Source organism: Argentina anserina, chromosome 4 (genome assembly GCF_933775445.1).
Source record: "Argentina anserina chromosome 4, drPotAnse1.1, whole genome shotgun sequence".
Taxonomy (NCBI): domain Eukaryota; kingdom Viridiplantae; phylum Streptophyta; class Magnoliopsida; order Rosales; family Rosaceae; genus Argentina; species Argentina anserina.
This window is the reverse complement of record NC_065875.1, coordinates 1837844-1860666: the sequence shown is the minus strand read 5'-3', so window position 1 is coordinate 1860666 and position 22823 is coordinate 1837844. Positions and strand designations below refer to the sequence as shown.

The following is a 22823-nucleotide window of genomic DNA, read 5'->3' as shown; positions in this document are numbered from 1 at the left end:
CCTGAGCAAGAAATAGAATAGGGTCAGACCCTTACCAAAGAGCAGGTTCATAAGATGATCCAAGATAGTGTGAGGATCATTCATGGTCATGCTGCCGCGAACATATCCTATACAAGTCCATTCCTGGAATAGATGACATCATGTTATTGGCCCTCGGGTTATCAACTAATCAAGTTCCAGACTTTCTCAGGAGAAGGTTCCGAGAATGCAGCTGAGCATATTTCGCGTTTCCTCAGCGTTTGCGGGCCATATGCATCTGATCCAGTCTTCAAGATGAGGGCTTTCGGTTCGTCACTGTCAGGACCAGCGCTATCTTGATTCTCCAAGCTAGCACCAAGGTCCATTTCAGATTGGTCCATGCTCGAGAAAATGTTCAAAACGACTTTTGGCAGTGTTGAGCCTGAAGTGGATTTGTCATCTTTGACTTCCATGTATCAACAGCCAATGGAGTCGGTAGTAGAGTTCCTGAAGAGGTTCAAGGTTCAGCAAGCAAAGTGCAGAACACTGCTCGCGGAACAAGATGCCATTTGCATTGCTATAAAGGGTTTGGAGACCCGTCAGCGGGCCAAACATCATGATGCCTACTTTTCTAGCATGATAGACTTAATGAACAAGGTAGGCTCATACCAAGTGTTCCTCAAGGAGATGGAAGACAGTGCTTCAGTTCCAAAAGGTCCACTTGTATCCTACCACCCTGAAACTTTGAAACCACGTTACGCGGTTCCATCCGGAACTTAGAGGGTTTCCACTATCTACTCGCATGTAGATCATTTCTACACATCGTATCCATACGAAGAGCAGTGGGTCGAAGAGGTAGATGATGAAGTGGATGCAGTAGAGATAGCCGGAAGACAAGCATTGAAGTCTTAGGCTTTGAAGATGTCCAGGGACCCTGTCAAGATTTCTACAGCAGCATTCACCAAGCCCGAATATGACTCGTATACCTACAACGCTCACAAGGCTCCAAAAATTCTGGATGAATTATTCGCGAGTGGAAGAGTGAAGCATGACACTGCAATGCCTACCCCAGCGCAGATTGAAGGGAAGAAGTACTACAAGTTTCACAACTTGTTCAATCACCACACAACTGATTGTGTTAAGCTCAACGATCAGTTGCAGACCTGGATTAACAAAGACATGCTTTGGGTAGACACTGAAAGAGCTGCAGCTTGGGTCGATATTGATCCCTTCCCTACAGTGTCAATGGGGGAGGTTACGCCATTGATGACACCGTTGAAGACTCATTGCCCTTCTAAGTTTGCTGAGTACGCTTATGATGCGTCATTGGCTCATGAGATCTTGGACAAGCCTATTGCTGAGGGTGAAACCATTGTACCATGGATTGAGTTCCCGGCTATGGAAGAAGTTAAAGGTAAATGGTATTGTAAGTTTCATAACATTTGGACTCATGATACTCGTATTTGTATACAGCTCAAGGACCAGGTACATCAGTGGTTAGATGAGGGAGTGTTGTCTTTTGCTTTGGATCCCGAGCTGGGTATGAAGACAACAACAAAGGAAATGCCCGTGCCAAAGGAGGTTGCAATAGCCAAGCAATCTGACCCGGGTAAACACAGAAGCGTTGTCCAGAACAAGGAACAAAATGTAGCAAAGGCAAAAACTTACGTCCTTTGCAATCGATGCAAGAAAGAGTGTTCCATAAACTGTGACAATTCTGGTAGACATCGGAGGCCTCGCACGCCGACAAATCTACCTGAGAGGGAGAACCCCAAGAAAGCTAGAGTTCAGACATATACTTATGCTCAAGTGTTGAAAAGGCCGCACTCAGGTCTCGGCGGGGTCGCGAACGTTCTCGGAGGGCAGCGAGTTGGGGCAAATGTGCTGGAAGCTCAAGCTTCGCACGAGGCGCTACAACGGCCATACATACCGCCTGCACCAAGGTCATTGTGGCCAGATGTCTGGTACGTTCAGGAGCATGGAAGGGCTAGAGAAGCTACAAAAAACTCAAAAGAGGAACATACAAAAACGATGGGGAAGGGCTAACGAATGTTAGAGGCGTATAATAGAGGAGAAATCTCTCGCGACCAGTTGGAACAGCCACCTTGGTTGTTGCGAGAAACAGTTGAAAAACTTAGTCTAAAGCCATGTGTGCACATTCGCCGGAGTAATAATCACAGAAAGGAGCCATATCCGAGGGAAAGCGTTCATATCAAATTGAACGACCAATGGAAACTACTCCTAAACGAAGAGTTTCAATCCATGATAGGTTGTCTTACGCATCTACCGACAGCAGAGCAATAAACAGACAGCACGTACATGGTGTTTCTATTCAGCAGAAACAACAACGAAGTAATGTTACACAACCTGCGTGATCTAAGTGGGTGCCAAAAAGGTCTGTAAGTAAGCCAGGCCATCAGGAACCAGTTCCAGAGAAAATCAAGCCACAGTTTGCATGGAAGCTAAAGGTCAAAGAACCAGCACCAGTGGTTCCAACAGTAAAAGAACCAACACTTGTGGTTTCAGAGGTAGTTGAGGCTGCGGCAGTGGTTATTCCACCAAAGGCCCATCAGGAGCAATCGCTAACGGAGTATCTCAGAAGCAAGTTCCCTTCGTGAACGCCAACTGGGTTAATTCCGGATGACAATATGGAGGAACCAGGTTGTAATGAACAAAGGTTAGAACTTTCTGATCTAGAGGACGAGTTTGAGGACGGTTATGATGAAGAAATGATAGCTACCCCAGACTGTAACATGTTTAACCTTTGTCATGAAGATAGCGTCAGAGGAATACCGGGGCTAGATGTTGTTCCTAGTTGCAACATGGTATTCACTTTGTCCGCGAAGTATGCTTTTCCAAAGTCGATGCCATCTCATCTATTCATCGAAGGTGAGATACCTGCTTAGGAGGTGGGTACAGTCGCAGAGTTGTCATCTACAGAGGTGCCAACTGTTGAGAAAGACACGAGGAAAGAAGTAGCTGATAAATCTCACACGATGACCAAGCTCCAAAGATTCTTTATGATGTTCACAAAGCCTACATCGATTATGACTCAGCACATTAAACCTTTATACATATCAGCTGAGATGGAGGGTAAGAGAGTGAACAAAATCCTTGTCGTGGGCGGTGCAGCAGTTAGCATCATTACAGTAAAGACAGTCGAAGCACTTGGCATTGCAAAGGAAAAAGTTATCAGTAGCAATCTTAAGGCCAGGAGTTTTGCTGGCAACTTAACTAAGACCTTGAGAGTTTTGATCCTCAAAGTCAAGATAGGACCTTCTGAGCTGTTCCAGACATTCTTCGTTACAGATTGCACCGCTCCATACAGCATCATACTTGGTAGGGATTAGATACATATAGCTTACTGCATCCCTTCTACTCTACACCAAGAAATGCTGATGTGGGATCCCGCAATTGATAAGGCAGAGCTAGTGAGAGCAGATGATCGACCATACTCAGTCGCTTCCTGCATTTTGGATGCGGAATACTATTATGGTGACATGAGGCCTTTAGGAGTTTACGGAATCGATACCAAGGGTCGTCCAGTTGGGGTGACTTCTACAGAATTGACGCGATGGGGTTTAGTACAGGTTAAAACAGACATCGATAGACCTGGCTTCATCGTGAAAGTAAAAACTAATCATCCATGAGTACATCACTGGCCAAAGAGCAAGAGCAGGCATATGTGTCATTTCTCCAACGTTTATCTATTTACAGAGAGGAACAAGAGGCTTGGGGGGCAGTGGCGCTAGTCGAGTGCATTGAGGATGATTTAACTGAGGTTCAAGCAGAGGAGGAGTTCATTCAACCAGCACCTGCAGCTTTGGATGATACTCCACCTAAAGTGAAAGATCCAGTGGAAAAGATCAATCTTGGGACTACAGAAGAGCCCGTGGAGGTTGGAATAAGTAAACACTTGGATGAGAAACTGAGACAACGTTTGATATAGTTGTTGCAGGAGTTCCGCAATTGTTTTGCTGAGAAATTTGAGGACATGCGAGGCTTGTCGCCAAATTTGGTTTGTCATCGCTTGCCCATAATGGAAGGATAGAAGCCTGTGTAACAAAGCCCACGGCGAATGAGTGCAGACACAGCAACAGCAGTCAAGAAAGAGGTTCAAAACATGTTTCAAGTCGACATTATCCAGCCAGCTAAATATTCTCAGTGGTTGTCAAACATAGTACCAGTGCGGAAGAAGAATGGCAAAATTCGCGTGTGTGTAGACTACAAGAATCTGAATGCTGCAATACCAAAAGATGTCTATCCCATGCTTGTGGCGGATATGTTGGTAGATGCAGTCGCAGGACACGAGCTATTGTCTTTTATGGATGGCACAGCTGGTTATCACCAGATCTCTGTTTATGAACCGGACAGGCATACAACAGCATTTAGATGCCCAGGGTTCACGGGAGTGTTTAAGTATAACAATATGCCATTTGGGCTGACCAATGCAGGGGCTACGTACCAGCGAGCGATGAACCTGATTTTCCATGATGTGCTGGGGGGCATTCTTGAAGTATATATAGATGACGTGGTGGTCAAGTCTAAGAAGAAAGAAGATCACATCGAGAATTTACGGAAAGTGTTCAACAGGATGAGGAAGCACAAGCTCAGGATGAACCCATCTAAATGCATTTTTGGGGTTTGAGCAGGAGACTTCTTGGGTTTCATAGTGCACAAAAGAGGTATTGAAGTCGCGGAGGCCAAAGCAAAAGCGGTTTTAGATACGACGGCGCCTAGGAACGAGAAGGAGCTTTAGAGTTTGCTTGGGAAAATAAACTTCCTTCGACGCTTTATTTCTAATTCAACCTGGCAAAACCGCAGTCTTTTCCCCTTTATTGAAGCATAAAGCGGATCAAGAGTTTCAGTGGGGACCTGCGCAACAAGCAGCTTTTGATAAAATCAAGGAATACCTTACTCATCCTCCTGTTGTTAGACCCCCACGGCCTGGCATACCATTGAAGCTATACATCTCAGCTTCGCCCTACTCAATAGCAGGACTCTAAGCACAAGATGGTGATGGAGAGGGGCGCAAGAAGATTGAACATGCGGTTTATTACCTGAGCCGAACCTTATTAGACGCTGAAACTAGATACTTGTCAATTGAAAGGTTGTGTTTAGCTTTGTACTTTACTGGTACTAAGCTCCGCCATTACATGTTGTCCTTCACTACAATGGTAGTGGCACAAACCGATTTAGTAAAGTATATGCTTACCAGACCTATGCTTAGGGGTCGGATTGGCAAGTGGATATTGGCGTTATCAGAGTTTTCTTTACAATATACACCCTTAAAGGCGCTCACAGGACAGGCAGTGTCCGACTTTTTGTTGCATCATCCTATTATGGAGGACATCGAAGACCAGAACTTAGCCGTTTCCTTTGTTCACACTCAGCCTTGGGTTCTGTATTTTGATGGCAGCAACACTGATCATTTATCAGGAGCGGGTGTTGCATTGGTTAACCCCTCTGGGACAAGACATTGTTATTCCTTTCAATTAAAATGGAAGTGCACTAACAATCAAGTAGAATATGAAGCAATCATCATTGGACTCGAACTTTTGCTTGATCTGGAAGTAACTGAGGTGGAGGTATTAGGTGACTCACTCCTAGTCATTAACCAGTTCAAGGGTGTCTACAAATGCAAGAATTTTACATTACTCTCGTTTTGGAAGCGAGCATCAGAATTGTTAGATCAATTTGCAGACGTGGTGCTTGATTATATTCCTAGGGAATGAAATTTCGCTACCAATGAATTAGCGCAGTTGGCTACGGGCATTCGCTTGGCAGATGGCGTTCGCGAAAGGATTCTGAATGTTCAGAAACGCACATTACCTTCCTTTATGACAAGGAAAGAAGTTAACGATGAATGGTTGGTTGCTGTTATCGACACTATTGACGTAGATTGGCGACAAACGATTATCCAGTACCTCACTGATCCTTCTGCACCGGTGGACAAGAGGGTTAGATATTTTGCTACTAACTACGTCATTCGAGGCGGTGAACTATTGCTCAGGGCAGAAGGTGGCTTGTACCTACGATGCATCTATGGAGCTGAGGCTAAGAGGTGCCTACGAGAGGTTCATTGTGGTAATTGTGGTTCTCACCAAGCCGGTCCAAAGATGAGATGGCTCATTCGCCGCTATGGTTTCTATTGGCCTACCATGCTCAAGGACTGCATCAACTTTGCGCAAGGTTGCATCGAATGTCAAATGCATGGACCAGTCCAGCATGTGCGAGACGTTCCTCTACAACCAATAATTAAACCTTGGCTGGGTCGTGGTTGGGCTTTAGACTTTATTGGGGAGATTCATCCAAATTCTTCCTTACAACACAAGTACATCTTACTGGCCACATATTTCTTCACCAAGTGGGTCGAGGCCATACCAGTCAGGACGACATCTTCAGAGGTGATCACTGACTTTATCTTCACATATATTATCACTAGGTATGGCATTCCAGAGTGTTTGGTAGCAGACAGGGGGGCAGGTTTCATGGCTGAAAAGACTCAGAAGTTCTTAGCTGGCTATGAGATTAAGCTTCTGCATTCCAGTCCTTATTATGCTCAAGCGAATGGTCAAGCAGAAGTTAGCAACCGCGTCATTATGTCTATACTCAAACGAATGTTGGATGCAAATCCGCGATCTTGGCATACAGAGTTGGATCACATATTATGGGCTTATAGAACTTCCAAACGAACTCCGACTGGTACTACACCTTATGCCTTGATGTATGGACATGATCCAGTGCTTCCTATTGAGCTTAATGTTCAGTCGCTGAGGGTTCGTGAGCAGCACCAGTTGATTGGCGAAGACTATGTCCAGGCTATGTATCAAGAGCATGAGGATTTGGATTCTCGCCGGATGGAAGCCCTCGACAGCCTTATGGCAGAAAAGAAGAAGATATCACGGCTATATTACAAACGCACGAGAGGACGCAGCTTTGGAGTTGGGGACTTAGTGTGGAAAGCTTGTTTCCCTACGGCGAGCGAGTTGATGGTCGTGGTAAATGGTCTGCTAAGTGGGAAGGTCCTTTTGTGATTGATCGAGTAATGGGCAAAGGCGCTTACTACCTTCGCGATACTGATGGGAATGTTCACAGGAATCCCATGAACGGTCGCCATCTTAAGAAGTACTTTCCTAGTGTTTGAGAGTATGAAGATCCACCGGCAGCGGTGCAAGCAAAATAACTGGTGTTCGGACTTAGTGTTTCCTTGGTTTCCATCCTTTCAATCAAGTAAACAGGGGGGCAACACCATGGGTACTAAGTAATTAATGGTGGCGAACCCAGAAAATTTTGATGTTCGCCAACGTTACTAGCGATCGCGAACGTTACTACCGGTAGCGAGCCCAACAAATTTTTTTCGAAACTATCGAGTTTCTGGAACTTTATGAGTTTCTTAATCGTGCTCCGGCATTTTTTGTAACACATTGAACCAATACTTGTGGTCCGGAATTGGTTGTAACTTTTGTTACGCAGCAATGAAACAATACAAGTGTTTTTATGAAACAAGTTGTGTTTTATTTATATGGCTTTGTGGCCAGAAACTTTATACAAGACCTATACTATCACATGTGAGCTTTAACAAGCTCTGATACCATCTATGCTAGGTGGAAAGGTCTTCGCGGTTTCTCCTGTTCATCCCACGACCATGAGAAACTCGAGATTAAACTACACCAGTTGAAGGCTGATTGGAACCAGCTTGATGCCAAACATAGGTTCTAATTGGAGGACTGGTGGTAGCATGAGGGATCCAGAGCCTTGATTTGTACACTTCTCCTGATGTTCCTTCAAAGAAGGGAGATTGGAGGATATTACACATAGGAAATACAACAGCTCGCATCGCGTATCAAAAGAGGTACGTGATGAGCATGAAGTACCTATTGGCTCTGGTCCTGAATTTGGCTGCCTACTTCCTGATGCTCGGTGACTAAACCATGATGAATAGGCCGCATGAAGGGCGTCCATTTCCTCTCTCACTTGTAATCCTTCACTAGGAACAACCCTTAATGCAGGGCAGATCCCTAGTGCCGAACTACAAAGAAGGAAGGATGTGAGGGTGGAATAAGACTCCCACCTCACATTTGAGGGTAGAATAGGACTCTCAAAAATTGCTATTGAGTTTGCAAGTCTGGGGGATGAAACTTAAGAAACTTAAGGGGTTTCGAAGGAAGAAATGAAACAGACATGGTTGGAGGCTGCGGGGGAGAGTGTTGTGTGTTCTTTCCTTAGGGTTTCGCTTTATAGTAGAAGAAACTTGGATTCGAGGGCTGAGATTAGAGATACAGATTTGGAGATCGCGCCCGAGATTTATTGCAGCAATAGTGGTCAAACTGAAACGATTTGAGCGTTTCCTATATTGATTGCTCCTGTTTTCGAGAGTTTGCATGCAAACTTGGACGGTGGTGAGTTGAGTTGGGCTTTGGCCTTAGGTCTTTACTTGGGTTTTTGACGGGTCAAGGAAACTCAAGTAGGGTGAGTAGACAGAGATAAATTGCAATTCTTACTATTAAAATACTTTGTTGTTCAAATTACATTCTATGTCTGACAAGGCGGATATCTAGGAGAAGTTTTCCAGTGTCACTGGCTTTATCGCATATCAGGTTGTTGATAGTCCTTTCTTCAGCCTCAGAAGCTGCCAGTTGCCTCTTGCGCTCTTGAATTTGGGGTACAGTACTTCTTATTTCTTCCTCCACAGCCTTGAGTTCTCTAGCTTGCTCAGCTTCAAGCTCCGCTATTTGTTGCCGCAATGCATTGATTTGTTGCGAACGGCTGGTCTTGGCGTGCTGAAGCTTGGTATTAAGTTGGGCAGGGCTTTGCACAATAAAATTTCTAGTATCAGCGTTGTGTTGCGATAGACTCTAAGATTGGTTCCTCAAAGTTTGGCATTCTGCCAGGAGGCATAGAATGGTGCTCAGTGCCTGTTCAGCCTTCGCCACGAGGCTGAGATCAGTTGAGTGTAGCTTGAGGTAGCGGAGGGCATATTTGACCTTAACCAGGCGAGCTGGATCAGTTAGATCTCCAGATGATACTTCCACAAGTTGTGTCCGGGCCTGGATAAGTTCTTGCGACTCTAGGGATGTTAAGGGGGTGGCAGGACCCATCATATCATCTAGAAGATCTTCCAGAGATGGACTAGGACGATTCTCTGATGGATCAACAACTGATCCAGAGGCTCCAACAGTTAGCATGATTGGCGGGCTGGAAGTAATCACGAATGCCACAACCTGCAGAGAGTAAAGAATAGACAGTTAAGTGTTTACAAAGGGGAACATAAACATATAAACCAAGAGGTGGTTAAGGGTTTTACCCCATCAGATTGAGAAGAAGGAATATTGTTGCCTGAAAGGAGTTGTGGTGTAACATCAGGGCTCACTGAGGCCGAATTCGCGAGGGGATGCTCCACATTTTCACCTTCTCGGTGAGAGCTGGTCACGCCTTCTTCATATCCTACTTCATTCTCCAGAATTTGAGTTGAAGAGGAGCGGGAGAGTACTGCTGTGGAGTTGATTGATGTTCGTGGCTCCAAGGTTCGTGCGCTCGCTACCGTGTTGAGGGGAGTAGCTTGAATTGGCTCTCTATAAGCGATTATAGCCTGTTGGATGGCAGTCGCGACTCCCATGGTAGGTGACTGAGCTTCAGCATGAGCCTGTGTAGTACATCATTGATTCACATACGACCAATAAAAGGTAAAGGAACTACACCTTAGAAAACAACAAAGTGTTGCTTGGGGGGCAACAGTGTGTTCAACTACTTACAGGAACGTCTTCCACGGTGGTGGCGGCAGCCTGCGTGGTAGACAGAGGTGGTGAAGTTGGGTTCTCGCGAACCTACAAATCAAATAAGAATCAATCAAAGTGGTTCATGAATGGATTGCCAGTTGGAACAAATAGGGTGTTCTTTTTACCTCAATTGCTGTCTTTGGGTTGCTGGTCCCAGTCACTGACTCAGGGTTGACCTGGTTAGTTGATGCACGCGGTATTACATCAGTCGCGAACGGGGCAGAGGTGCTTGAGGCAGTTATTCTTTTCCTCTGAATTAGCTGAAGATCACAGGCATTGGTTACTGGCGAAGGTGGCAACAGCCTTTAAAAAAATCAAATATGGGTGAGGACTTACAGGATTGAAGTCTATAGCGTCAAGATCATCCTCGTCATTAGATTCCATTATCCTCCCTCGTTTACGGCCTTGGGAGGAGGAAGCACCAGCTGTGTTCTCAAAAACCTGCAACATGAACCAGTTAGTGGTTTTTAATCAGTGTTGGAGTAAGAACTGTAGGAGTTCGAAGAAGCGTTAGGATTTTACCCTTGAGGGAATAAATCTTACAGCATTTGGAATAACTGCTCGCAGCAAATCTTCATCATCGGGAACCTCAGGATCTTCCTGCAAGTATCTTCTGAGCCCCGCCTGGAAGATGTATTGAAAGATGACTCGCGATCGTTGCTCCCACTAGCCAGAATTGATCTTTCTCCACAATTGGGGATAAGCTTGGTCAACGCGGAAGCAATGAAGGATACTCCCACTTGCTATCACAGGAAAGGGGGTAGGTTGTAACTGAGACTGGTGCTGGTGCCCAGGATTAGTGGCAGTGGCGGGAACCATGGGGCGTCGCCATGATGAAAATAGGTTCAGACTCTCAATGGGAGGGAATGGAACTATTTGAGCCATGCCTAGCTGCCTTGCGAAGAGATGGGGGGCATAGAGTTCTACTCCATTGCAGGGGTGTCGGGGTAAGTCCGCCATCGAAACAGCCTGTTCAAACAGATGCCGACTCTCCCCGTCATAGCGTTTGAGGATTAGAAAACCTCCTCGAAGGGCATCAGGGTGAGTGCGGTCTAGGAGCAGCCGTGCGGAGTCAAGAACTGAGGCATCCAGAGTGTAGAAGTACTCGAAGCATGTTGCGTAGCGAAGAGTAAAGTTGCGCTCCAAACCGACAAATGCTTCTCCCAACACTTTAGTTAGATGGAATTCCCTTGCGTTTTCATTCCGCAATTGCACAAAGTAGACCTGGATCCAGAGGTCTAGCATCCACATAGGCCCTGCAAGCTTATGATAATTGAGGGGTTTCATAGTAAGCGCGCGCATCATATGGTAGAGTTCTGCTAGAACTATTTGTGCTAGACCCACAGTGTGGCCATTGTAGAGAAGGGTTGCGAGTTGCAGATGGAGCCCAGTCATCTTCTTGGAGTTGGAGCAGAACATAAACTTGGATAGCCAAAATTTCAAGAAGGCAATTCCAGCATTGGCAGTATGGTTGCGATCAAAATGGGAAAGCCAAGAACCATACGATTGGTAAATGCCAACCTCGCGGGTGGCGGTGACCGGGCACTCAACATCAAAATAATCCTGATCTCTATAGGGCCTGGTACCAACTAGTAGACCTACGATAACATATATGTCTAGTAGAGATATACCCATTTGACCAAATTGAAAGTCGAAGGTATTACTTGCGGAATTCCATAAGCAAGCAGTGGTCATGATGACACATATGTTGCCTCCATCTTGAGTCAGGTTGAAGGAGAGGTCGATACTTTCCAAGATTCTTACTGCTTCCCAGATGTCGCGATCGATCAAGCGGCGACCTTCATACCATGTTCGCATGGCTGTGGAAACAATGGGCCATGCTCCGACGGGGGACCCATGATGATTGTGCAATTGTCATCCATTGAAAGTGACTGGGGAGTTCCTAAAGGCAAGCAGAGGAATTCGCGAGTGGTGGTGATAGTCGGCGTTGATGTGCTCTGGGATTACGGCAAGAAGGGCCCAAGTACACAGTGCTGTCGTCAATCACTCCAATGGTGGTGCGATTGGTGGGTTCGTTGTTTGGGTAGTCGAGAAGAGGCCTTGCACCTTCCTGGGCATCACGTTGGTTGGGTCTTGGTGCCATTGTTGTCAGAGATTAAGATTTTCAAAATAGGGCTTTCTGGGTTTTCTGATGATGGAGCAATCGGGTTGGATGAACTTGTAGAGTTCGAGATCGCGATTTATATAGGAACTGAAAGGGTTTCTGAAATCGAAACTGACTGGATCGGGGAAGAGTCGCGTCTGCTCGATTGGAACTGGTTTGAGTTTCTGAAACAGTAAGTGTTTCTCGCGTATTTCAGCTCGAAAGATTGTAGTGGTTTGAGGTGAAGTCGCGTGTCAGTTGGCAACGGGGGAACGTAAAGCGTTTCGAATTATTTTTAAAAAAGATAACCGTTTGGGGTTTTTCTTCTAGCCCTCTTCAATTTCGCGGGGTCTTCAATTTCAAGGCCTGGGGGGGAATGTTTGGGCCTAAAATAATACTCCGGTATTATCTAGACTATTCAGGCTCGTGGACCGGTTATTTGGGGAAAATATATCACAGAGCAGGATTACCTGCCGTATTGGAATAGATTTAGGGGACTATCGTTGTATAGAATCTGAGTTGATTAAGGAAGGTGAATCTGAATCAACTAGGAGGTTCTCAAGACTTGATCCGCAAGAAAGAACAATTTGTGTTCTCTATATGAAGGGGTCGAATGTGCAGAATAACACACGCAACATCAAACAAACTATCGCGCAATCGCATAGTCAAGCCTCCCCACGGAGCAAAAGTCCGATTAGCTTCGGCAACCAAGTCTCCCATCGGAGCGGAGCTACCCAGATGTACACCTCGCGCTGCATGTAGCAAACAAGTCCGATTAATCTCGGCAACTAGAGTCAAGTCCATCGAGTAGCTAGCCTAGCTTCTAGCAAACACAAAAGCCTGCACTAGTCAGCAATTTCCTTACAGCGAGAAAGTCCTGCTATCAACGACGCATTATAAGCTCTGCTTTTCCCCAAGCGTTCTAAAGTAAGATCGGCCATCTACTGGAGGTGGAGTGAAAGGTACCTAGCAACTCCGGTTGTGTATAGGTCATTCGAACTTCAACGGTTTATCAGCAACTACAGAGCAATCGTTTGAGACGAAGACAGTACGTGAGCGCAATCATCGTTAAACAAAGCAACAATTGTACCTAACTCAAAGGTACTGGCACGCCAACAACAAAAGAGAACGAAGAGTCGAACCGTCTAGGGTTCGACACCGGGGCTTGCTGATTGTTCTCTAAGGAAGATCTTTTTTCCCAGTTCGAACAAATTCTAGATACTATTCACATTTTATTTTACATATATTATTCCAAGGGCGTCGTGTATGTACATATGTATTCATGATTCAAATCCTAAATCATAACCATCAGTGTATTCTTTTGCATCGTGAATTTACACGGCGTCTATCTAACACTCTTTATTTTTATTAATTATATTACTCTCTTAAAAGAAACAAAGCACTATTTCCAGATGGCTAGAAAATCCAAAAAAGAATTAAAAAAATGAAAAAATAATAATATTTAGATTTTCTTTTTTGGGTTCTCCCTTTGGTTCAATTCTATCTCTCTCTCTGCTGCTCCTTCGAGCCTCCCTTCTTTCTCTCTTCTCTCTCTCTCTCTCTAGAATCTCAGAGCTTTCTTCCCGTCGCCCATTGTGAATTAAACTCTCCGGTCTTCGTCACAGGTTGAGGTTCGTATCACTATTCGATCCACACCACGTCGTTTCCTTGTGAATTTTTTCCCAAATTGAAAAGAAAAACAAATTCATTCTGTGACGGAATAGGGTTTGTGATCGCGCCTGAAGGGGATTGAGTCTTAGTGATCTTAGATTTAGGGTTTCGAATTCGGTGGCTGTTTTGTAATGGGTTTTTTCAGTTTGGGGGAATTGGGTTTTTAATTGGAAATGGCTCTCTGACTTTTTTTTAGGGTTTTTGATCGGTTTTTAAATTGCATTTCAATCTGTTTGGGTTCAATTCAGGTTGCGTTTTTTGAGTTTTGGGGTTTTGATTGTAGGGTTTTGTTTCGCATGTGGGTTTTTGGTTTAGGGGAATGGTGAGTGATTGAGTTGAATGGTGAAAGAGAATCATAAAGGTTCGATTTTGATTATGCTCTTTGAGGGTTTGAGGCTTTAGTGCTGTTAATGGATCACCATTAGTCAGTTGAGCTGAGGTTTCGGTGTGCGTAGGTCCGAAAGTATATCTGTTTGTGTTTTCATTTTGAACTTACCTATTTGCATTTGTACTTGCAATCAATCAGAAGGCTTGTTTCTAATGTGCTGAGGATTATGCTTTGTTAAAGGGTTTGGCCCCCTGAACTTCGACTTGTTGTGATGCTTGTATTATGTTGGATGTAATGGTTGCTTTATTGTTCGTATTTTCGGCATTATGGTTGAGTTGGGGAAAAGTAAAATACGTGCAATGTGTACAATGCTTATTAATTAACCCGGTTTGAACTTTAGTATTGATCAGTTTTGTCGTTTCTTTCTTTCTAGTGAGCAGGGTTGAAGGAGTAGTGTGGGGCCGGAGTTTGGGAGAGTGAGAAATGGCTGGGGCTTCTAGTGAGGATTCTGGAGCAGGAAGGTCTACAGAGAGAATTTCAAGTGGGCAGCGTTGCCTCTCTGGGGAAGCACTAGCAGAATGGCGGTCATCTGAGCAGGTGGAAAATGGAACCCCATCTACTTCGCCACCGTATTGGGACTCTGATGATGATGATGATGGTGGTATGGATTAAGTTTTCTTGTATTATAGTTGCCTTTTACGCACATATTTCTTTGATGCTTTGTTTTGTGTGTCAGAACGCGTATTCTTTAGTTCATTCATATATGATTCTTTAAAAAAGCTGGGCACAGTATATGTGGAAAACTGGAAATGATGCTGCCAATATTTAGCTGTCACTGTACAAATATATTGTTATTTGTTTCTAAAATGTGTTGACTGTGTGGTTGAAATATTGCACTCTTCTGAGTTTATCTGTTCAAATCACCTCGTGGCTAGGTCAATCTAGAGAATTTATGTGTTCCCTGATAGATAATGCTCACTTGCTGATCCTTTGCTCGGTTTGTTTTAAATTGGAAGTATGGTAGAAGGCAAATATATGCTGGAGATTTTCCCATATGGGTTGGAAAAAGAATTTTTTTTAGCACTCTTCTTTTGTCTTCGTTCTTATGCAAACACCTGTTTCACTTGACATAGTGTGTCTCCCTATTCTATAACATAGTGGTTCCAAGTTCTCCAATTGGACCAATTTTAACATGGTTTCAATGCTTAAATCTCTGGGAAATTCATTTATGTAGATTTCTGAGTTATATGCTGCTAGATCATACTTTTATGTATATTTCTATTTCTGAGTTGCTGTACTCATATTTCTGATCTCTAATATACTCCATCTACTAATAAATGCTCCTTCTCAAGAAGTTATTTTGTAGTTAGATAAATCACAAATCTTATGACTTCCTTGTAGGCCTGAAACCGTCTGAGCTATATGGAAAATATACCTGGAAGATTGAGAAGTTTTCTCAGATTAACAAAAGGGAACTTCGTAGCAACGCATTTGAAGTTGGTGGCTACAAATGGTATGTAACTTGTGATATGATTATTTCCGTGTTTTTTTTTTCTGCTGGGTATAGCTTGAAGTCAACCTTTATGCTGCAGAAACTTAAATGAAACATGCAAACCCAACCATATGTTATATGTTTCTGTGTCAGTGTTAAGCACTACCGGTGCAAGTATTGCTTGGCACATGTAAGTTTCTTGTTTCCTATTAAAAAAAAGGATTGCGTTGCTAGTTTTGAACTGGCTGTTACTTCTGGCAGGTACATTTTAATCTACCCACAAGGTTGCGATGTATGCAATCATCTCTCCTTGTTTCTTTGTGTAGCTAATCATGACAAACTTCTACCAGGTGTGTTATATTTAATCTGTTGGAGATTTTCTAGTCATAAGTTTCCTCAGTTGTTGATTGTATTCATACAGTTTCTTTTATTTTTCTATAGGTTGGAGTCATTTTGCTCAATTTACCATAGCTGTGGTGAATAAAGATCCTAAGAAGTCGAAATACTCAGGTTGGTTGGTTTGTTATACTACTGTTGTGATGGGATTTCATAAATAAGTGGTACCACATTTGAGAACTTATATAACTTCTGCAGATACATTACATCGATTTTGGAAGAAGGAGCATGACTGGGGGTGGAAAAAGTTTATGGAGCTTTCAAAAGTACTAGATGGTTTTATTGATGCCGAAACCGATACTCTTATAATAAAGGCTCAAGTTCAAGTTATCAGGTTGCTATGACTTTTTATTTAATGATCTTTTAAGTACAGCATCAATTATTTTCATGAGGTTTATGTATTTTATTAGTAAATCCAAAATTTTCATCTTTGGTTTTAAGAGGTTACCCTATTCTTTTGGTTGTCATCAATGCGATTTAGTATCGTTTCTTACCCTTTTGAAACTCAAACCTTTCATTTATGGGATTTGAAGTTTCAGAAGGTGGCTTTGTTGTGCTGCTTAGGTGTTTATTTTTATGCACTTTTGCGGTGGTTGTGAGTGTCATTGTTTTTTTGTTTTTGTTTCTGGCATTGTAGAGAGAAAGCAGACCGACCGTTTCGCTGCCTTGATTGCCAATATAGGAGAGAACTTGTTAGAGTATACTTGACAAATGTAGAGCAAATCTGCCGTCGTTTTGTGGAAGAGAGGAGAAGCAAACTCGGAAAGTTGATAGATGATAAAGCTAGATGGTCAAGGTATTTCAACATCATATCATGTTGCAGCTTATTGATTACCATATACTTTTAGTATGCAATGATTTATTTAGGGAATTCATTGTTTGTCTGATTCCTAGGAACATGGATGAGAGGGATTAATGGTCTTACGCTTATCTGGTGGATGTGATTAACTTATACACTTTGTTGAATTATGCCGCATTCACATCTTTGTATGTGATGTTAGCACACTGATACACACATATTTGAATCTCACGTGCTTGTATGTATGCACATATGTTATTATCTTACTAGTTACAGAGTTTGATATCTTCTTGTGGTAATGACTGCAGCTTCTGCTCATTCTGGTTGGGAATTGAACAAAATGCTAGGCGCCGTATGTCCAGGGAAAAGATGGATTCGGTTCTGAAAGTAGTGGTTAAGCATTTCTTTATTGAAAAAGAAGTCACATCTACGTTGGTAATGGATTCATTGTTTAGTGGTTTAAAGGCTCTTGAAGGCCAAAATAAGTGCAAGAAAAGTAAGGTGAAATTATTGGATGCTGAGGAAAGTCCTGCACCTATTGTTCGTGTTGAGAAAGATATGTTTGTATTGGTGGATGATGTTTTAAAGCTACTTGAGAGGGCTGCTGTTGAACCTTTACCTCCAAAAGATGAGAAAGGTCCTCAAAATCGTACTAAAGTGAGTTGCTATTTTGTTAGTTGACTAGTGCATTTTGGATTGATTATTTTGCTGTGTTCAAGTCTTAATGATGTGCTGTTCGATTGGGATTCTGTATTTGTAATGGGACTCTCTCTAGACATAGCTTAAGTTGTTGGGAATTGCGATCTAGATTAGTATAAAAAGTCAAGCCCATGATTCGCTCCTGTGTGGTCTGGGGTTTCAATCCCCTGATTTACCTCTTTCTAGGTAAGTGCTAGAACCAGGTGGTCTCCATTTCAGGCTTCGGCCAGCGGAGTTGGTTTAGGGGAACTCTTAACTGTAAAATAGATGTAGGATCTAGATTCAACGTTACAACCATGTTCTCGCCAAAAACGGCTGCCTTGTACCACAGCTCTTAGTGTGATTTATGCTTTAAATGTTATTGGGCATGTGGACAATTTAAATGGAGTGAGATAGTCTAAATTTTTTTATTAGAAGTATATCATGATGTTGAATGACATTTTTTTTAACCAATCAGTGTTTTACTGAATTTTATTTCTGGGGGTTAAGTTTTACTGTTGCCAGTGTTTAACTGATAAGGGCCGTTTTTTTCCTTTCACCTGAGTGATAATTCTTATGATGAAGAATGTTCAGTAAAAAAAAAGTATCTATTGGCATGTGCAACAAATAATCAAATTATTGCGGATATGTGATGCATTAAAACTATGTGTGATCGAGTAAGTTGGTGATGTTAAATATTTTTAAGATTATTTTCCATAAGTTTCAGACATCAAAATTTTAATGAGTGAAACTTTCTTCATTCCACGCAGGATGGAAATTCTGGTGAGGACTTCAATAAAGATTCTATTGAGCGAGATGAAAGACGTCTAACGGAATTGGGTCGTAGGACTGTTGAAATATTTGTTCTTGCCCATATCTTCAGGTTATTTATAAGCTTAAAGCCTTACATATATTTTTCTTTTATGCAATATGTTATATGTATTACTCCAGTATTTTTGGCTTGTATTGTGTAAGTTAGTTTACATCACATGCATTCTCCAATGAAATAACAGATGGTCCTATTTATCATATATGCAGCAACAAAATTGAAGTTGCCTATCATGAATCTGTTGCATTGAAGAGGCAAGAGGAGCTCATCCGTGAGGAAGAAGCAGCTTGGCAAGCTGAAACTGACCAGAAGGCAAAACGTGGAGCAACTGAGAAGGAAAAGAAGTCGAAGAAAAAACAGGTCCAACTCTTGTTATAGTACTTTTAGCTTAGAAAATTTTGATTTCCCCAATGCTTATTTGTTATCTTCAGCCACGAGTCCTTTAAATCTTTCCTCTGCAGTTTTCGGCAGAATGATTGTACTCCAGGTTTAACATCCAAATTTCATCTAAGAAAGCATACATTTAACATTTAGGCTTAGTTTGGTGTTGAGGGTTAGGCCAAATAATGATTTATAAGTACCGTTATGAGTTGATTATTTATTTGGTAAGTTTTTCCATAGGTTGCTTATTTATAACATTTGGTTTAAATAACCACGATTTTTTTTAAAGCAGGTCAGATATTGTTTTTGAAAACTGAGCTTTTATACGAGTTTCTTTCACTTCAATCCCAAATGAAAGAGCTGCCAGACATGTGATTCCTATGCTTTTATTGCTGCCTTGTTTTGGATAATGTACTTCTTCTGGACATTGACTATCACATTAAATGTGGACATATGAGCAGCAACGGAAGAGTCTGGCTTGACTTCTTTTTTGTGTTGCATTCTTCAACTATTGTGGACTGTATTTATTCTCTATTTGAAATTTGAAGACTGCAGACTTCCCTGAAAGATTCTCTTTCTACGTGTCTTTAATCTTGTAATTTGGTTATTAGTGATGGCTAACTTTAATTTATTAATAACTCTGCTGACTTTATGGGCCAAAAGATATTCTAATGTACATTTGGAACGTTTAAGTTAACATCTAGGTTGAATTTACGACATGTAGAAATAATTCTTGGTTGGATGTAAAGGTTGTTAAATAATTCCTTACCTGTTTATGTAGATTCCTGACACCCCCTTTGCTTTCCTACAGGCAAAACAGAAAAGAAATAACCGGAAGGGAAAGGACAAAGGGAGGGACGAAAGGCCTGGCATAGCAATACCAGAGAAACTACAAGAACACCCTATTGATGAACTGAAAGTCTACACGAGGGATGAGGAGCAACCTGCGGTTCAAAAGACAGATACAGTGGAAGATGTATCTGACGTGTCTGATTCTGTAGATGGTGTCTCTGAAGTACCTCAACCTGATTTTGAAGACAGAGATGCTAGTCCAGTCAATTGGGACACCGACGCTTCCGAAATCCATCCTCCCACAGAACCCAGTAGCAGTGGAATTAGTGGTCTCTCATCAGTGCAAAATGGAGTTTCAGATAAAAAGAGCCCATCTGTGATGGATGATAGTTCATCAACATGTTCTACTGATTCGGTCCCATCAGTGGTAATGAATGGGCCATATAAAGGGAACTCCTTTTCCAATTACAAAAATCAAAAATCACCTAGCAGGTACATACAGCTAGCTTGTCCCTTTCTATGATTTACAGAAATGATTATATAAGATGCATGATCAACATGCTGAATTTGAAATTGCAGGGGGAAACAGCATTGGGGTAAGGCAGCAGGTGATGGTAATAACCGGCCAAATGAGTTGGATAATCAACCCTCTGGACCTGTTGCAGATACGGGAAATCAGAATGATGCCTCTGGAAGTAGTAAGGTGGGTGAATCTGAGTCTGAGCCAGCTGCTCGCTCATTGCAGGATCGGATTAAGTGGTTGGAGCAGCATGTGGTTAAGAAGGTGAGATCAATTTTCCTTGCCTTCTAAATTTTGTCCGCTCCTGGGCTCTAAGGATTGCATTTTCATTGTTGGATTCCACTGTCTGCACCTTTTCGTCATTACTTGTTGATTCTTTTGTTTATTGTTAATTTTGTTTCCTCTGTAATAGGGAATTTTACAAAAATCTTGCTTGTTCTAATTCAAATACTCCCATTATTATTTTTTGTTCGTCAGCATCATTTACGCTATTTCTGAACCGTATTAGGAAGATACACAATTCTACACATATTAGTTAGTTATGTGAAACAAGGTGTGATATAAGTGTTTTCTTCATGTTATCTAATAGGAGGAAGAAGTCCTTTTGCCGCAGCAAAAATTGAGCATCAAAGATCAGGTTGATTTAGAAAGACCTATGAGAGAGAAGACATCAGCTGTGACATCTTCTCCTGAAAGCCCTTCCAAATTTGTGTCATCAACTGATCGACCAAAGTCGGAGGGCCATAGTAGTGCTGTTATTGATTCTATTTCTCTTAAGAAAGCTACCTCAGTAAGCATGCCACAGACTGGCAGAGTGGCTTCTTCGACAGTGTCCCCCCAGAGTAATGGCATGTCCAAACCTGATCCTCGAAAGACTGCAACTCCAAAACCAGCTGAAAAAGCCGCGGCCCACCAAGTACCCATGGTGTCTAGACCCTCCAGTGCTCCTCTCGTTCCTGGCCCCAGGCCACCAACATCTACTGTGGTTTCTATGGCTCAAACATCTCCCCTACTTGCCCGTTCAGTGAGTGCTGCTGGTCGATTAGGTCCTGATCCATCTCCAGCAACTCATAGTCATGTACCCCAATCATATAGAAATGCTATACTTGGTAACCACGTTCCAGCGGGATCAACAGGTTTCACACATGCCAACTCCCAGAGCTCAACAGTGAAACCATCTCCATCATACTCACAATCACCAGCCTTGGTATCTACCCCAATGTTCACACCTCAGAGTTCTGAAGTAACAGATACAAACACAGTTAATTCTGGCTTTCCATTTGGCATGGTAACTCGGGATATGCTGCATAATGGACCACAGTGGATGGAGAATTCGCGAAGGGAACCAAGCAATGGTATGAACTATGATCATTCGTCCTTGCTTAATGATCAAAGTTTTGATTTCTACAAGCCTTTGCATGGTGGCCAATGTGAACAATTCTCCACCGAGTTCCCGGCTGGTACATCTAGTCGCCAGACCCAAGGTGTATCAACAGCAGATGACTTCCCCCACATTGACATAATCAATGATCTGCTAGATGATGAACATGGCTTTGGGGGAGCTACAGCAAGTTTGGGTTTCCACTCCTTCAGCAATGGGCCAAACCATTTAAATCGTCAGTATACCTTTCCTGGTGATTTGGGCACATCGGACTCTGCAACCAGCTCTTGTAGGTTTGAGCGAACACGGAGTTACCAAGATGATGGGTTCCAGAGAGGCTACATGTTAGGAGGCCATTTTGAATCACTTAGAGAATTTACCCCACAAGCTGGTGCTCTACCTTATGTGAACGGGCAGATTGATGGGTTAATTCCTAACCAGTGGCAGATGGGCAGTTCAGATCTATCTCTACAAGGCATGAGGAATACCGACAATGATGGTTACCCATGCTACAATCCAGATTATTCGAATATGGCATGTGGCGTGAACGGTTACACTGTATTCCGGCCTTCAAATGGTCAGTGAAGAGAGTGAACAACGGAGTCACCCCACAAATTAGTGGGTGACAGTCCGTTGTAATAATGTATCTGAGGAAATTATCGGGTCTTTACATTTGGAGCGAGGTTTTAATCTTTTTCGTAAGAAAACATTTTGTAAAGAGTGTTTCTTCCAGCCTTTTTCTTAAGTTAGAAAATGAAGCTATAATGTTCCCTGGGGTTTTGAGGTTCCTTAGTTGAAGTTTGCTTGAATTTTTAACTGCAATTCTTTGGCCCCAACCCCAGGATGGTAGTGATTCTCATAAATTTGCAGATCATCTGGTTTTTCCTTTCATCTCTGGCTGATGGTCACATGTCCAGTATCTGCAATTTACGGTAGCCGGTCGGTCACCGATGATCCACTTTTCGACAACCAGGTTGATCACCACTTTTTGACAACCAGGTTTTTCGGCTTGTCATTCATCGTATTTTGGCATTGATCTTCCGGCTCTCAACTTTACCATATGCCATGAATTTGCCTCAAACCATCATACTGTACTAACCTTTTCAAAGCCTTTTGCCAACATTAGGTTTCCATTTTCCCGCCCGGAAAAAGGATCTCAACCCTATTTGGTTATATTCCAAAAGGTAATCGGACCTTGTGTCCCAAAGTGGCATCTTTAGAGAGGTAGAACCATGAAGCAGTTTGATTTTCTATAAAAGAAAAAGTCTCATTGTCTAAATCCAAGTATCCAAAATACAAGCTGTAATACATAATCTTTCGGTTTCTTAACTTTGACATACCGGCGGATACCATATGTTGCCCACTATGAAAAGGGAATTTGACACAAGTTATGTTTAATTTACTTTATATATATATATAATTTTTATAATTTTCTTATTTTTTATGTTTCATAGTTCTTGACTTCTTGTTTTGTATATGCGAGTATGTTATTGAAGAGGCAGAGAAAATGTCTCATGTCGATGGTGCTCGAATCCTAGAGTAACCAAGAACAATCGACAAGTACTGTCTGAAGTTGAATTGGCGATCGTCACAGGTGACTCGAGGATGACTTATGCACTATATAGTCTACATTTGTGACTAATGTAATTTAATAGAGGCCTAATGGATGAATGTTTCTTCGACCAAAAAAGCACAGAGGTCTAATTATCCAACCA

General features: G+C 42.5%; 1 protein-coding gene across 2 annotated transcripts; it reads left to right on the top strand.

Moving 5' to 3' along the window:
• The first annotated feature begins 13359 nt into the window (after nt 1–13359).
• Nucleotides 13360–21896, top strand: LOC126792963 (TNF receptor-associated factor homolog 1b-like). Of its 2 annotated transcripts, none has more exons than XM_050519493.1 (13): nt 13360–13472; nt 14274–14501; nt 15242–15353; nt 15594–15682; nt 15774–15842; nt 15927–16062; nt 16366–16524; nt 16836–17184; nt 17976–18088; nt 18244–18394; nt 19227–19699; nt 19787–19991; nt 20317–21896. In XM_050519493.1, exons 2-13 carry the CDS (start codon nt 14324–14326, stop codon nt 21691–21693), a joined length of 3411 nt encoding a protein of 1136 aa, XP_050375450.1. In that variant the 5' UTR covers nt 13360–13472; nt 14274–14323; the 3' UTR covers nt 21694–21896. The 2 variants fall into 2 exon arrangements, with proteins under 2 accessions (XP_050375450.1, XP_050375451.1); XM_050519494.1 differs by having other exon boundaries at nt 13388–13472; nt 14281–14501.
• The last annotated feature ends 927 nt before the right edge of the window (nt 21897–22823 follow it).

Excerpts from the sequence above, each read along its gene's own strand:
- LOC126792963 (XM_050519493.1), top strand. The coding sequence starts at position 14,324 with ATGGCTGGGGCTTCTAGTGAGGATTCTGGAGCAGGAAGGTCTACAGAG. Across the intron at positions 14,502-15,241 it reads TGATGATGATGATGATGGTG|GCCTGAAACCGTCTGAGCTA; the intron begins GTATGGATTAAG and ends ACTTCCTTGTAG. Across the intron at positions 19,992-20,316 it reads AGCAGCATGTGGTTAAGAAG|GAGGAAGAAGTCCTTTTGCC; the intron begins GTGAGATCAATT and ends GTTATCTAATAG.